A 14,848-nucleotide genomic window follows, 5' to 3' on the forward strand; every position below is an offset into this window, starting at 1 on the left:
AAAAAAAAAAGGCGAGGCCTCGAGAATGCATGGAGGGGCGGGGCTATGAGCTTGTCTAGGAAAGGGGGCGGGGCCTCAGGGTCCAGTCAACGCTTGAGGCAATGGAGACCGGTACAGATTGTAGGCTGGTCCGGGACGAGTCTTGAGTCTGGACCCGGAAAAGGTGGAGCCTCGGAGCTCAAACCCGGAAGCGAGAGAGAGCCTAGATTAGGAAACTAGGTTTCTGGGAATCCTAGGCCTGGAAGTCCGCCGCGTGCCATCCCTTACACCCCTAGTGGGGGAGGCGGTGGTGGGGCGGGACTCGGAGCTTAATGTAGCAGAGGCGGGGTTCCAGAGCGATTGCCAGGCTCTCGGGAGGGGGAGCGGCTGGAGCGCTGTGGCCCGGATGTTCGGGCGCTGTGTTTGGACCGGCTGATTCCCGGCTTCTCTGGGGAACCTAGTGTGGCCAATGGGTAAGTGGTCGATTAGGCTGCGGGCGTGTCTCTGTCTTTGTCTCTGCTGCTTTTCCAACGCATTTTCTTGGGCTCGCCTCCGACCGACAGCTCTCCCGCGGCGGGCAGCCCTGCCCTTGCTACCCTGAGCACCGACTCTGACCTCTCCGGGGGTTGGGATGGTCTGTTCCAGAATGACTGGAGAAGTGCGTGTGTGCAGAATTGAAGCACTTTGTTGTGTCCTTCCTGTGTTCCTTCATCCAGTACCTTTGTACTTGTCCAGGAAAGCATTCCTGGTGGGTGACTTCAGAATTAGAAGTTAGAGTAGGACAAGGAAGCAGAAGCTAATTGCCACGGGATTTGCTTTTTCAACCTCAAATGTAATTTTTGTTTTTTGTTTTCAAGACAGGGTTTGTCCGTTTAGCCTTAGCCGAACCAGAACTCGCTCTGTAGACCAGGCTAACCTAGAACGTAGAGAACCACTTGCCTCTGCCTTCATAGTGCTGGGTTGAAAGGCATGCACCATTACATTGGGCATCAAATGTAAATACTTTGCGCCCTTCACAAAGGGTCTAGACTTTGCAGAAAACAAACAAACAAGGACAACATTTTAGTCATAGTTCACCAAAGGCTTTGAAAGATCGTTGTACATATTCTTGTTGTTAGGTAAACAAGCTTTGCTTTTATTTGTTGCACTGATTTTCAGGCCTTGGTTTTGAGATCTTTTAGATGCAAAGCCCATCAAGAAGGGGCGTCCAGTGCCTTAACTTCCTTCTCAGAAAACCTGAAATAATTCATTTCATGTGTTTAGTTTACTACAATTCAGTTGCTGTTTAAAAAAAGGTCTTAAGGGGCTGGCTGGAGAGATGGCTCAGCGACTAAGAGCACTTGCTGCTTTTCATGAGGTTTGAGCCCCAGCACCCATAGAGCAACTCAGGCACTCCCTTTTCTGACCTCCCTCTTTTGGCCTTGCAGGCACCCTGCTGGTACATGGTGTGCAGACATAAATGCAGGCAAACCACAAACACACATAAAATCATAATACTATCATAATAACAGTTTTTTTAAGGTTCTAAAATAAGAATGGGTTTTCTTTTTTTTTTTTTTTTAAGATATCAGATACCTGGTAAAGTGAAAATATCAAACATGAGACATTTTAGGCTTTTTCTGTTTTCCCTCGGCAACATAAGTACAAAAAATTCTAGTTTATAGGAATTTGAAATTAGAGTCTCCACATTGTGAATGGATGAACATTTTGAGGAAATTATTGTTCAGTAATAATAACATGTGTAAATTCACATGTAGGCCAGCATTGTTCTGGATTCACTTTACAGCATATAGCAGATCCTTACGGAAGACAGCCTCACTGTCATGGCCTCTGAGAACCTTCATGGTGTATGAGCAGCACAGTCCATGTATCATTATTTGCCATATATGGTGAAGAGACTCAGGTGTCACTGATGCAGAAGAGGCCTTGGATGAGGCCTCCAATTTCTCTTGGATGAGGTCCTAGATAATTTGGAGATCCTCAGGGTTTTGTCTTAAAAAGAGCTGTTTTTAATTTCCCCTATACCTTTAAGAAATTGATTGCAAGGCAGTTCTCAATGGTCAGGAGCTCAATGCCAGCACTGATGGAATTTATCCTTGTCCTCACCAAAAATGATAAAAGCTAGGATACTGCTTTTATATGGAGGTGAATTGATTTGTTTTAAAGACCTACCCTCTGCTCTGAAATTCTCTCTTCAGAATGTGGACAGTTCAGCTTTTCTGTTAATGTATTCTGTTATGACCAAAGATTGAGTCTCTGTGTGTGCCCAATGTCTCGATTGGCAAAATGAGGAATAGTAACTGTAGCTAGTCTTTGCCACTTTGTGGGTCCTTTTTCTTACCCTTTATTCCCAAGTTTCATCCCTTATCAATAGCTAGGAGAGAAAATGCACAGAGTGGGAGAGAGAGAGATAATAGAGAGCTCTGTATTTATTTATTTTTTTCTTCTTCTCGTTTCTTCCTTGCTTGTAGCTGGCCTTTGCTACTTTACAGGTTCTTTTTCTGGACATTTATTCTCTGCCCCCCCACCCCCAGTTTCACCCCCTGTTGTTAGATAGGAGAGAAAGAAGGATGGCGGGGGGGTGGGGGGTGGGAGGGGATAGAGATCCCTAAATCTACTTTCTTGTTTCTTCTTTGAGCATAGCTACTAACAAACTTCAACCAACCTCCCTGAACGACCAACCACACCCCCTCACCTGTCCTCTGAAGCCCTAGCATTTATATATCCTCTGAAAAGTTTTCAGAAGTCTAAACGTCACACAGTTGCAGAAACTCTCTGCAGCTGATAAAACCACGCCTCTGCTAGAGCACGAGGCCAATCATAGTCAGTTGCTATGGAGCGGCTCACATCCCCACGCCTGGGATTAAAGCGAAAACGTATTTTGATGTTTTTTAAAAAAGAAACCAAAATTCCAGAATTCTCACTACCAGTGACCTTCTATCCATGATTTATTTTAATTAATTTTTTAAGTTGTGTGCTTATGTATGGTGTGTGTGTGTCGGGGACTGGGGTGCGCCTGCTATAGCCCACACATGGAGGTCAAGAGACAACTTTCTGTAGTCCTTTTTCTACCATGGACTCTAGAAGTCAAACCCCTCAGGTATAGTTAGGCATACTTAGCAGGTGCTTTTACCAAAGCCACCTCTCTGGTCTTTAGCAGAGACTTTTTAAAAAGAGTTCTTATGAGTGCATAACCAGTGAAATTCAAGCGTCTAATCATAGGACTGGCTCCCCAGAGCCTTTGATTAGACTCGGGGTTAGGTGTCTGGGGTTAGAACTTGCCGTGCTGGCTGGAGACCTTGGCACGAGGTGCAGTGCAAGATGCATGTACAACTTTCTGTACTGTCACAGTGCGAACAAATTCAAAGCAAACGCACCAAGACTTGACTGTTACACACGTTTAAAGGGAGGTTGAGATGTTCGTGTCAATTACTTCAGCTGTTGTCAGGCTACGCTGATGTATGATCACAGAAGACGTTACTCTACTGGCCTTTGTTTTTAAAAAGCTGTCGATATCCAGCCAGCATGCCTTGGACTCTACTGTGGGAAGACCCTATTATTTAAAAATGGCTCAAATGAAATCTACGGAGAGTGCGGGGTAAGTCCTGTGTTAATATTATTTCATTTTAAGATCTGTTTACTTTGGAAACATTTTGCACGTAGAATTTTTTTTAAACATATTCATGAATGTATAACAGGGTGGAATTAATAAAAGCCTTGTTTATATTGGCATGGCGGTAACTATATTAAACCTTTCTTGGCAGTCACAGACATCAAGAGATACTTCATATTGTCCGTTTAATGATTTAGCAAAGTGTTTCGTGTAGTGAATTAACATGACAACTCTAGAACACTTCTGCAACAGTTTTTTTTTAATGATGTTACTAACAAGGGTTTTCACTGAATATTAAGTATTTTAGCGATTAAATGAAAGGCGTCTTCTTAGCCTTCGTTATAGACAGCCCAGGTGATGTGCATTTCTTGAAGCGCTTTCTCTTTGAGATTTCTTTCTATTCTGCTTACAGGTTTGGTTTTCTTTGCTAATTTTCAAAAGTTACACATACTAAAATGTTTAAAATAATATGGGATCCCTTATAGAATGATCCTAAAACCGTATCTGCGTATTAAGCAGTGGTTTTACTTGTTGTAGGTATGCCCAAGAGGACAGAGGACAAATGCACAGAAATACTGCCAGCCTTGCACAGAGTCTCCGGAACTTTATGACTGGCTCTACCTTGGATTTATGGCTATGCTTCCACTCGTTTTGCACTGGTTCTTCATTGAATGGTACTCGGGGAAAAAGAGGTGAGCACATTTGACTGTGTCTGCATAGGCTAATGCTGGGATAGAGACCACTTATTGTGATGCCCAGTCCACAGGCTTCTGCTGATCTACACCCTCAGCCTGTCCCAAAGGGGACAACCTGCTTTTCTTTCCGTTCCTATGTTTTCTTTCCCTGTAATAAGAAAGCCGTGGTAAGGCACGTCTTAGTGGGTGTTATTGATGCTCTCCTTAATGCTTCTCTCAGTACTCTTGAAAGAACATTATTTCTCAGTGATAATACTTACCGAGTTTCTGCAAAAGTTGGTTATGATCACAGGCTGTTACTGTTTTAGAACAAGTACCTTAAAACTTTTTAATGCTAATGACCTGGAATGCTTATACACTGTTGGCGCATTTATTGAGCAGTGTATTTTAAGTTTGGAAGATCAAAGGAAGAGACAGAAGAAGTAGAGAAGACAGACAGTTACCTGATGATAATATAAACCCATCTTAAAGATGTAGATACCCTTGTCAACACACTTAGGAGTCAGAGAGAATCGAGAGAAAGAGAAAGCCTAAAGGATCCAAAAGACTTTGGGAGAAAAACTAAGAGAGTTTGGTAGAGCAAAGATTGACTGTTGATGTGGAGGGTCATGTGATCTGCAGTGTCAAGGGTAAGTTGTAAGTGGTAATGTAAAAGGTAATACTGAAGGTGGATGGAGGCCAGAACGTGGAGTTTCTCGACAGATATGTACCTGGTCCTCTGCAGGGAGCAGGGAGGCAGTCTTCCTTAGCTGTCTCAGCCTTAGCAGTTTTAATGCCTCTACTTTTGTGAATTTTTCCTGCTTTGGAGTTTTTACTTTCTCCAGACCCTTTTTGCTGCCTGGTGTTACAGAGGCAGAAATGAGTGTGGTGAGAACTGAGAGGAGACTGACAGAGGAGAAGTATGGCCTGGGTCCCGAGCCTTGGGACTTAGGAGTCTAATAGAGAGTTCCTAAAGCTGGGGCTTGACAACTTGTCAGCTGTCTGCGAGACCTGGGATCCGAGGACCCAAAAGAATGGGGCAGACTCCAGTCTGATGCTGCAGACAGCCTTACCTCAATTTCAGTGCACTTTTATACACGGCTGTAACAAAGAGAGCAATGATCCAAGGAAGGTCGTTTGATTCAGAAATAACCATCAGTAAGCACATACTAAATACTAACAGAGCAGCCCTTTCCAGAACTTTCTCAGGACAGACAAGTTACACATAACAGCCTGGCACATGCTCTAGAGTGCATCTGGGAGAGCATGAAAGCAAGGCAGAGGCCGTATCCAGACAAAGTACACTGAGCATATTGGGTCTTACAGCTGTATTCTGACATCCGACAGGAAGAAACATGTCTTATAAATTAAATGTAAACGTTGGTCCCAGGATGCATGAAATCATGTCCAAGAACAGCCCAGGGAACAAAGTGCACCTGAGGTAAAAGGCCTCCGCTTTCATTCCTAGAGCCACTCTCAGCTCCCCTAGGCATCGCTCACTGTTCATCCTCATTCGTTTGACTGCTCTGACAGGGTATAGCTCCACAGCTGATGGTAAAGAGCACAGGGTTGGCCACGTAGATGAAACACAAGGTAGAGGGTGGAGCCTGTCCATTGGTGTGGAGGTGCAGAGCCACTCAAAGCAGCTTAGCGTGGCCAGGGGGTATCAGAGAGTGGTGGGAAGGAGGGTCTTTTCTGAGATGCAGAAGAAGTCCTGAGGTAAAGTCTTCTATCAGGTGTAGCGACACAGACCTGAGGAGTGTATCATCAAATGCTCCCGCCACTGTGCAGGCATCACAGAACATGCTTAAACAACAACAGCCACAAGGTCCATGGAGAACACCGTGGGTCCACAGTCATGTACGTGGATCTCATAGACTGAAATACCATGCAGTTAGGGCCATGGTTTTATAAGTGGAATTTTGGAATCCACTTTTATTTTCAAAGATCACATGGTGGAGTATAGATGGGTTGAAGTATGGTGAAAGGATTCCTGTCATTATGAACGAGGTTTGGCTTTTTCCTGAAGAGGTATGAATTATAAAGAGTCCGTTGTAGATTGGATTGTATACCATGTGTTTATTTCTACTGTGCATGCAGTAATTTTGTCTCTGAAGTACTCCAGCACTGCCCATTGGGAGTTCTCAGTGACACTCAGGCTGTAACTGAAATCTGGAAAAGAATAGAAGTGAAGCAATCCCAAAGATTCTACTCTTTCAAAAAGTGAACGAGGGGCTGGAGAGATGGCTCACTGGTTAAAGGCACTTGTTACTCTTGCAACGGATGGAGGTTTGGTACCCAGTATTCACATGGTGGCTTACAACTTTGTCGGGAGCTCCCTCTCAGGGTATCTGACTCCCTTATCCATAGCTTCAGTTGCAGTGGGTCTGACACTCTCTCCTGACTACCACAGGCCCCAGGCAATCACTCATGAGTATAGATACATACATACACATAGATTATTAAATAAATTAATGAACTAGTTAATAAGTAACCAGGTACTTAGTTATATAATTAACTAGCTAATTAGGTAAATAATAATCAGGCTGTTGGTTAATTAGTTAATATTTTGAGACAGGATCTCACTCTGTAGTCTAGATCTATGTGTAACACACTATGTAGCCCAGGCTGGCCCTAATTTTGTGGTAATCCTTCTGCCTTTTGTGGTAAGCCTCTCCAGTGCTGAAATTATAACCATGAGCCATGACACCATTCTGGAATATACCACTTGTGTCTGTGGAAACTAGGAAGTGGCTCATCAGGATATATATCTGGTGCACCCTCCCTCTGTGTCCTTACATGCAGAAGGGACGAAGAAGATCCTAACTCCCTCGTTGAACAGACTAATCTTCTAGAATGGCAGACCTTCAGACCATACCAACAGGCTTGTCTGAGGTGCTGATGTGTTTAGCTTTTGTGCACTTTGAAGAGTGTAGCTTCAGGATTGTCACTGAGACGTCGAGGGCCATGTCTAACGCGCCCCTGACTGAAGCCTTGCCTGTCCTGTTTCTTTCAGCTCCAGTGCCCTTTTCCAGCACATCACCGCGCTGTTTGAATGCACCATGGCAGCCATCATCACCTTGCTCGTGAGCGACCCTGTGGGCGTCCTCTACATCCGCTCCTGCCGCGTACTGATGCTTTCTGATTGGTACACGATGCTTTACAACCCAAGTCCAGATTATGTCACCACGGTGCACTGCACTCACGAAGCCGTCTACCCACTGTACGTATTCATTTAGGCCCAGGACCATGGAGAAAGAAGTGGTCATAAATTCCATTGATCAAGATTGGTCATTGTGAACTCCTAGATGAGATAGTAGAAATTAACTTCTTCTCTGGGTGCATACGGAGTATAATAGGAGGAAAGATCATGTCTTACTGGGGTTTTACTGATGTGAACAGACACCACGACCAAGGCAACTCTTATTATAAGGACAACATTTAACCGGGGCCGGCTTACAGGTTCAGAAGTTCAGTTTAGTATCATCAAGGTGGGAGCATTGCAGCATCCAGGCAGGCGTGAGAGTTCTACACCTTCATCTGAAGACTGCTAGGAGAAGACTAGCATCCAAGCAGCTAGAGTGAGGGTATTAAAACCCATGCCCACAGTGACACACCTACTCCAACAAAGCACACCCCCTAGTAGTGCCACTCCCTGGGCCGCGCATGTACAAACCTTCATGATCTTTATTTTTAGGACATGGTCTCACTATATGTGATAGGCTGTCTTTAATCTCATCCTGCCCTAGCCTCCTGAGTCCTGGGTTTCCACGTATATACTGCTTTGCTGAGAGAGAGTGTGCTGAGAGAGAGAGAAGGAAAGAGAGGAAGAGGGAGAGAAGGAGGGAGTGAGGGAGAATGTATGTTGTGTGAGTATGTGTATGTGTGTAAGTGTATGTGTGTATTGTATGTGTTGTGTGCATGTATGTATTGTGTGTTTGTATGTGTGTTGTGTGTATTGTGTTGGGGAATAAACCTGGCACCTCAGGCATGCTGGGGCTCTCCTACTAAACTGTATTGTTAGGTATAGAAGGAAAAGTATTTTTTGCCATAGAATACAAAATATATACTTACATGCACACATATATACTTGAGAATATGTTTTCTGTTTCATAGAGTTTTTAAAAAAAGAGGTTAAAGGAAAACCCTTGGGGATATGTAATAGAGATGTGCTATTCGACACATAGGGAAAAAATGTGGGCTCTGGAAACAGAAACAGCCTGTGTTTGAATTCCGGGTCTGTCAGTTACACTAACACGGGTATGGTAACAATGTCATACCAGTTCAGTCTTTGCACTGGCAAGTGAGAACAATGTCTTCTAGGGTGCTGCGAGGGGCAAATGGCTCCATTAGCCGCATCAGTCGTGGTGTCCTGCACATATGGGTGTTCAGTAGTACAAGCCACCATTATTGACTATTTTCCACTAGGGTTTGGCTTTGTCTTTTGTTCGTCTTTTGCAAATGACAGTAGTCTTCATCAGAACACTATGTTTATTTATGTGTGTGAATGCACGTGCATGCCCCAGCACCGTGTGGTGGTCAGAGAACAGCCTGCAGGGCTTAGGTCTCTCCGTCTGTCACGTGACTCCTAAGGATTGAACACATTACCTGCTCAGCCATCTTGCCAGACTGATGTGCTGTTTTCAAAGAGCAAATTCATAAGACTCTGTACACTCTACCATACTATTCCATTTTTAGAATTTCTTTGAATTGTTAGCAATTTGGTATGTTTTTCTTAGTAAAGGCAGACTAGAAAAATAGTTATTTTGTTCTTGTTATTGGAGCAAGTTTCCAATATATATGTGCTCAATGAAAATTTTTTTTTATCAAGTTATTTTCTAAAGACTTTTCTTCTTTATTTTATATGGGTGGATTTTTGGCTGCATGTATGTATGTGTACCACATATGTGCTTGTTGCCCATGGAGACCAAATCCCTGAAACTAAAGTTAGAAGAGGTTGTGTGGGTGCGGGAACCAAACCCAAGTCCTCTACAAGAGCAGCCAGTGCTCTTAACTGTAGAGCCGTCTCCAACCCATGATCAAGTTCTTAACAGTCAATTGCCAAACACATGGCCTTGTGAGCGTATAAAGAGTGACTCACATTTCCGGATATGAAAATATGAAAATCGTTTCTTCTGCCAAGCTTTATGACCTTCAAATTACTTTTACGTGCCTCTAGATAACTGTACTTGATAAAAACTAATAATGTCCTCTGCTGGTTTATTGCATTGTAGGCTGTAACTTAGCTGCAAGTATTTCTTTTCACACGCTGTGCTAAGGACTTGTAGAATTTTAGTAGATAACATAGCAGACACATGTGAATGAGGCATCTCAATGACTGCATGTATCGATTAAAACATACAGTGGCAAAAGTTCATTGGAGACAAAGAAGACTTTAAAACTTTTAATAGTATAGGTAAGTAGTTTGAACTATGGATTTCGTTTGAATTTTACTTTTAGAAATCGTTCCTGGGGCTGCAGAGATGGCTAGCGGTTAAGACCGTATAATGTTTTACAGAGGACCCGAGTTCAGTTCCCACACCCACGTCAGGCAGCTTACAACCACCTGCATCCTCACTTACAGGGGCTCTGGAGCCCTTTGGTAGCCACTGATGGCACACATGTAGGGCATACGTTCACTCAGACGTAAATACACACAGGCAACACGACGTGGGCACACATGTGTCGTGCTGCATGCCTAGCGCTTCAGCTGAGGTAAGTATTTAACAAAAACAAGAGAGACCAATGATAGCTTGAATCACCTAGAGAAGAGTCTAGAATGTGCAGTTAACTTTATCAGCACAAAACAAGCCTTGAAGTCTCTTCCATAACCACCTATAATTCAGTTCCCCTTTTAGCTGACATAGCTAGCCGTATCTGGACTCTCCCCCATATTGTATTACTATTTGTTTATGTCTATCCTGGATTAATAAACCTCAACAATTCCCATTAGCTTCCTTATCATCAATAGAATTTTAAAGGCAGCAGAGTTTAAAATAGGAGTCGCTGTTACTGGGCACAGAAAGAGGGCTCAGCATCCGTTTGCCATTTTCCCCCTGACTTGATATAAATACTATCAGTGTGACTAGCGATAAATGTATGTGACTTAATTTTAGATAAAGTGAGTGTATATTTTATTTAGCCCGGAGTTTTCGGTGGTTGGGAGCTGCCTTGTGGGTGCTGGGCTCTGAGCCCAAGTCCTCTGCAAAAGCAGCCAGTGCTCGGAACTGCTGAGCCATCTCTCCCACGACAGGTTTAGGATTTTTGAGATATATTTTCAAATACACCAAACCTCATAAACAAACAACAAATAAACAAGCGAAACAGTGTGTGTGTTTGCTTGTCCCCTTTCACGAGTCTGACTGTCTTAGGGAGTAGGCCTAACAGAGTTTTGACTCTTTTAAGGTCTTTGATTTAAGGCCGTCAAGGATAAAGGTTTGATGCATACAGATATCACAAGTCCCTTGTTTTACAGATACACCATCGTGTTTGTTTACTACGCCTTCTGCTTGGTGTTAATGATGCTGCTCCGGCCTCTCCTGGTGAAGAAGATCGCATGCGGACTCGGCAAGTCTGACCGGTTCAAAAGCATTTATGCCGCACTTTACTTCTTTCCCATTTTAACCGTGCTGCAGGCGGTTGGTGGGGGCCTCCTATGTAAGTTGTTCTTTGTAATGGCTGACTGAGGACACAATCACTAACATAAAAAGTCCTACATATTAGTAACTCAGTTCTAACTAAGCTGAACAGGCCTGCTGGTAATTGAGATTTCTGGCCACCATGTCCTGATTAACGCACCCACTTGTTCCAAATGTGCTTTGTAGAGTAACTGGAAGTTTTTGTTTTGTTTTGTTTTTTTTTTTTTCTTTTCTTTGGAGCTGGGGACCGAACCCAGGGCCTTGCGCTTGCTAAGCAAGCACTCTACCACTGAGCTAAATCCCCAACCCCGTAATTGGAAGTTTTATGAATTGAAGTTATTTTAAAATAATTGCATTGAAGTGATTAAAGGTGTCTTTTCTCAGTTTGCCTATTTTGTGTGCTGTACAGTCGGACATGGTAGGAAAAGGAGAATGGTAATTTTTGTAGGGAGGACTTTTCTTGCCCAAGACATTATTGCTATGCTGCGTTTGAAATAGAAATTTCCAGAATTCTGACAGGAAGAACACCAAAGGAGAATTACCTAGAAAGTTTGACGATAAGTGAACTTTCCTAAAGCTAATGAAAGCTGAGTCACTCTTCCGGTTAGTCTTCTCAACCAAGGCTCCTTTTCTGGATCACAAAGCACAGAGAACTGAGTGTCCCTCAATTCTCTTGTTTGGTACTCGTATCTGTCTAGATGCATGGGAGAGAAGTTAATCTTTTCAATGAACCCTTCAGCTGCCTCACATCTCTTAGCTATTGACAGGTGACCATGGTTAGATTTACATTTTTTAAGAGATTGAGAAAAAAAATTAAAACAACCAAACTTGTTGCCATGTAAAAATGTTATGAAACTCATATGCTTTTACTGCTTATAAAATTTTATGAGAACAGTGGCAAAGCTGTGCATTGCTACTCGGTCCGTGCTGTTTGCACATCACAGCTGTGAGCTCGGAGGTGAGATGAGACTGGCCTACAAGGCCACAGCTATTTATAATCCATAAGGAACTGGCTGTCAGTCCATCTGGGGAGCTTCAGAAGAGCTGTGTCCAGCTGATGATTAGTCTCTAAGGTCTGTCTCTTTTCCAGATTACGCCTTCCCATACATTATATTAGTGTTGTCTCTGGTCACCCTGGCTGTGTACATGTCTGCTTCTGAAATAGAGGTAGGACATGGGTTTTCCTTTGCTTGTTTTATTTTGTTTTTTGTTTTAAATAAAAATTGACAATTGAGTGGAATGGTGATATGATATATGGTGGGGTACACTAACTTGGTCAGTGGTTCTTGGCTGATAGATGTTACCTGTACCTCTTAGTCGATTTCACGAGAGGTTGTGTGGGCCGCGTTGCATCTTTCCTTGGGAAATTAGGGAAGTAGTCAGAGCTCTTACCCAACAAGATGAAGAAAAGTGATTTAACGTAATTGTTGTAAAGTGAAACAGCCTCTAACCCTCACCATCACTTTTTAAAATATCTTAGTTTTAAGGAACTAAGGTATTAAGAAGTTAACCGTATGAACAAGTGATGAGGGTAATGTTGTATTTGACATCCTAGCGAGGCAAATGTCTTCATGAGACTTCATCAGTGGGTGGTCTGAGGTATCTCTTCTGTAATCTTCTTTCAGATTGTGTGGCTCTGGACTCCGCTTTATCTTAAGATAGCACATTCACCTTGTTATTTCCACTTAGTACGCCAACAGCTCTGATTGGAGGTTCTATCTGGGTCAGAGCTCCCAAGGACTTAAAGGACTAATGCTTTGACCCTTCCACGCTGTGCCGCGGCAGATCTGCTGCACGTGTCATTTAGCGTGTGTGTTCTCACACTTCTTATGTTCAAAAGGACAACCAGAGAAAACATGTTAACTCTTGAGAGATGGCTGTTGGCACCACTTTTTCTACACTGGTGACAGTTGAGGTGTGGCCACACCCTAGGTAGATAATGAACTGAACAGAATGCTTGATGCTTTATCAGCATCGCAACTGGATTAATCAGAGAAGATAGAAAATTGGTTTTGACTTTTCATCAACCCGGAAAAGATCAAGGTGCATTGGAATATTTGAATAAATTATGTGTAGTTACAAATGAACACTGCTTTTCTAGATCTTGGAACTCCTTTGGTTCCTTGCCCCCATGTGTCTCTGCTCTGTAAGATGTTTGAATCTTTCAGTTAGCTCTGTGTTCAGGAGTTGTAAACAGGGCCCTGAATCCCAAGACAGACAGTCCAGGGCTAGACAAGCCCACGAGTGAGTGAAGTGTGAGGGAAAGTTGGAGTAACCCACTGAACATTCTACTAGAACATTTAGATACTGATTTTATATTGATTTGATCCTTTAAGTTTCCATGTTATCACATGGCACTAAAGATTGAAAGAAAATCGGATAATAAATGAGTCCATTTGTGTTGACTTGAGTATATTCAGACAGCAGATACTGGAGACCTCAGTCAGGAAGTGAGTTTATGGAGCTGCAGTCAGCCTGAACAGAGAGACCGTGCTCTGGGCACTTCCTCTCCTAGTTCATGGCTATCCCCAGAAGCTTGTGTTCTCTGGGTAAATGGTGATGTAGACAAGGACCCAGAGAAGTGCTCTAAGCCAAGTGTGGCTGCTGAGGGCCTGTGTGACTGTGTGGACAGTGTGGTGGCTGGTGATTGGGGCAGTTCTGAAGTCCTTTTTAGCTCAAGCATTCAGAGTCCTGGCCATGAGTGTGTAATGACTGGTGGTTTAGCTGGGTATACTAATCCTGTTTCTCTTTTCTCTTACACCATGATCACATAGAACTGCTATGATCTTCTGGTCAGGAAGAAAAGACTTATCGTTCTCTTCAGCCACTGGCTACTGCACGCCTATGGAATTGTCTCCATCTCCAGAGTGGACAGGCTCGAACACGACCTACCGCTTTTGGCTTTGGTACCGACACCAGCTCTGTTTTACTTGTTCACTGCAAAATTTACCGAACCATCACGGATACTCTCAGAAGGGGCCAATGGACACTGAATATAATAAAATGCCAAAAAAAACCCAAAACCAAAAAAAATCCCCAAAAGTATTCTTAATTACAAACAAGTAAAGAAGAATTTAAAATGTATTAATAGCATTCTTTCACACATGGGAAGAAGATTGTCCAGCTAGTATATGCTTGGGTTTTATCTTTTGACTTATCGGACCTGGGGTCTGACTTGGAAATCACATGACCTCATGTTACTGTACTGCATGTACCTTACCTATTGCACCGGAAGCCCAGGCAGACAGTTGTAATTGCTCCGCCATGTTTCTGAATATCTGTGCTAATGGTGTCTCTTCTGCTTTTGTGACAAACCCTTCAGAAGTCTATTGGAACCCCCTGGCTGTGGTATCGTTCTGCCTTCTGCCCTCTGTGCATTTGGCTCTTTACCTAGAAGGAACTGCAAAGGCAGATGTGCTCGTGGAATGTGACGGCAAAAACAGAACAAGGGATGTCTTTGTCAATGTCTATTTATTTTCACCAATACAGTGTTTTAGTAATATTATAAAAATAAAGCATAATTTATATAACAGACTTCCTGTTTAGAGACAGTTTGGTTGAAGACTTGTTCAGATGCTTGTTCCTGTAAAGAAGAAAACAGTAAGGAGTCTAACTGTAAAATAACTCAATGTTCTTTCTGAGCATTCTTTCTCAGTACAGCGATTATGGAAGTGATTAAAAGTGTTAAGAAAGAGTCACATTTCTTTTGTCTACTGAATAAATACACACACTCCCTTCTCTCATATCCATTTCTTAAGACAAGCCGTGCAGACCACATTGTAGTGATCCTGAGACGTTTTTCCAGTCGTGACATTTCGGAGGCAGGCTCTTGGGACTGGAGTCTCAGACAGAATGAATACGTATGAGATTCGTAGACGGTCCCTGTGGCTGGTTTTGGGTGGGTAAGCTATCATGTTCATACTCTGAGGGCTTTGAGAGGCTCA

General features: G+C 43.1%; 2 protein-coding genes across 2 annotated transcripts in view; one reads left to right on the forward strand and one right to left on the reverse strand.

Annotated features, from left to right (window-relative positions):
• The first annotated feature begins 113 nt into the window (after positions 1 to 113).
• On the forward strand, positions 114 to 14,602 carry Jkamp (JNK1/MAPK8 associated membrane protein). Its single transcript, XM_032907921.1, has 7 exons — positions 114 to 452; positions 3,486 to 3,577; positions 4,130 to 4,284; positions 7,283 to 7,489; positions 10,742 to 10,923; positions 11,995 to 12,071; positions 13,679 to 14,602. Exons 1-7 carry the CDS (start codon positions 449 to 451, stop codon positions 13,895 to 13,897), a joined length of 936 nt encoding a protein of 311 aa, XP_032763812.1. The 5' UTR covers positions 114 to 448; the 3' UTR covers positions 13,898 to 14,602.
• Ccdc175 (coiled-coil domain containing 175) overlaps positions 14,359 to 14,848 on the reverse strand; it is a 464,210-nt gene continuing 463,720 nt past the window's right edge. Inside the window, exon 21 of the mRNA XM_032907915.1 lies at positions 14,359 to 14,487. Coding sequence (XP_032763806.1) covers positions 14,486 to 14,487 — 2 coding nt within the window. The 3' untranslated portion in view covers positions 14,359 to 14,485. The remainder of the gene's footprint in view (positions 14,488 to 14,848) is intronic.

This window comes from Rattus rattus, chromosome 7, assembly GCF_011064425.1.
Source record: "Rattus rattus isolate New Zealand chromosome 7, Rrattus_CSIRO_v1, whole genome shotgun sequence".
NCBI classification, from domain to species: domain Eukaryota; kingdom Metazoa; phylum Chordata; class Mammalia; order Rodentia; family Muridae; genus Rattus; species Rattus rattus.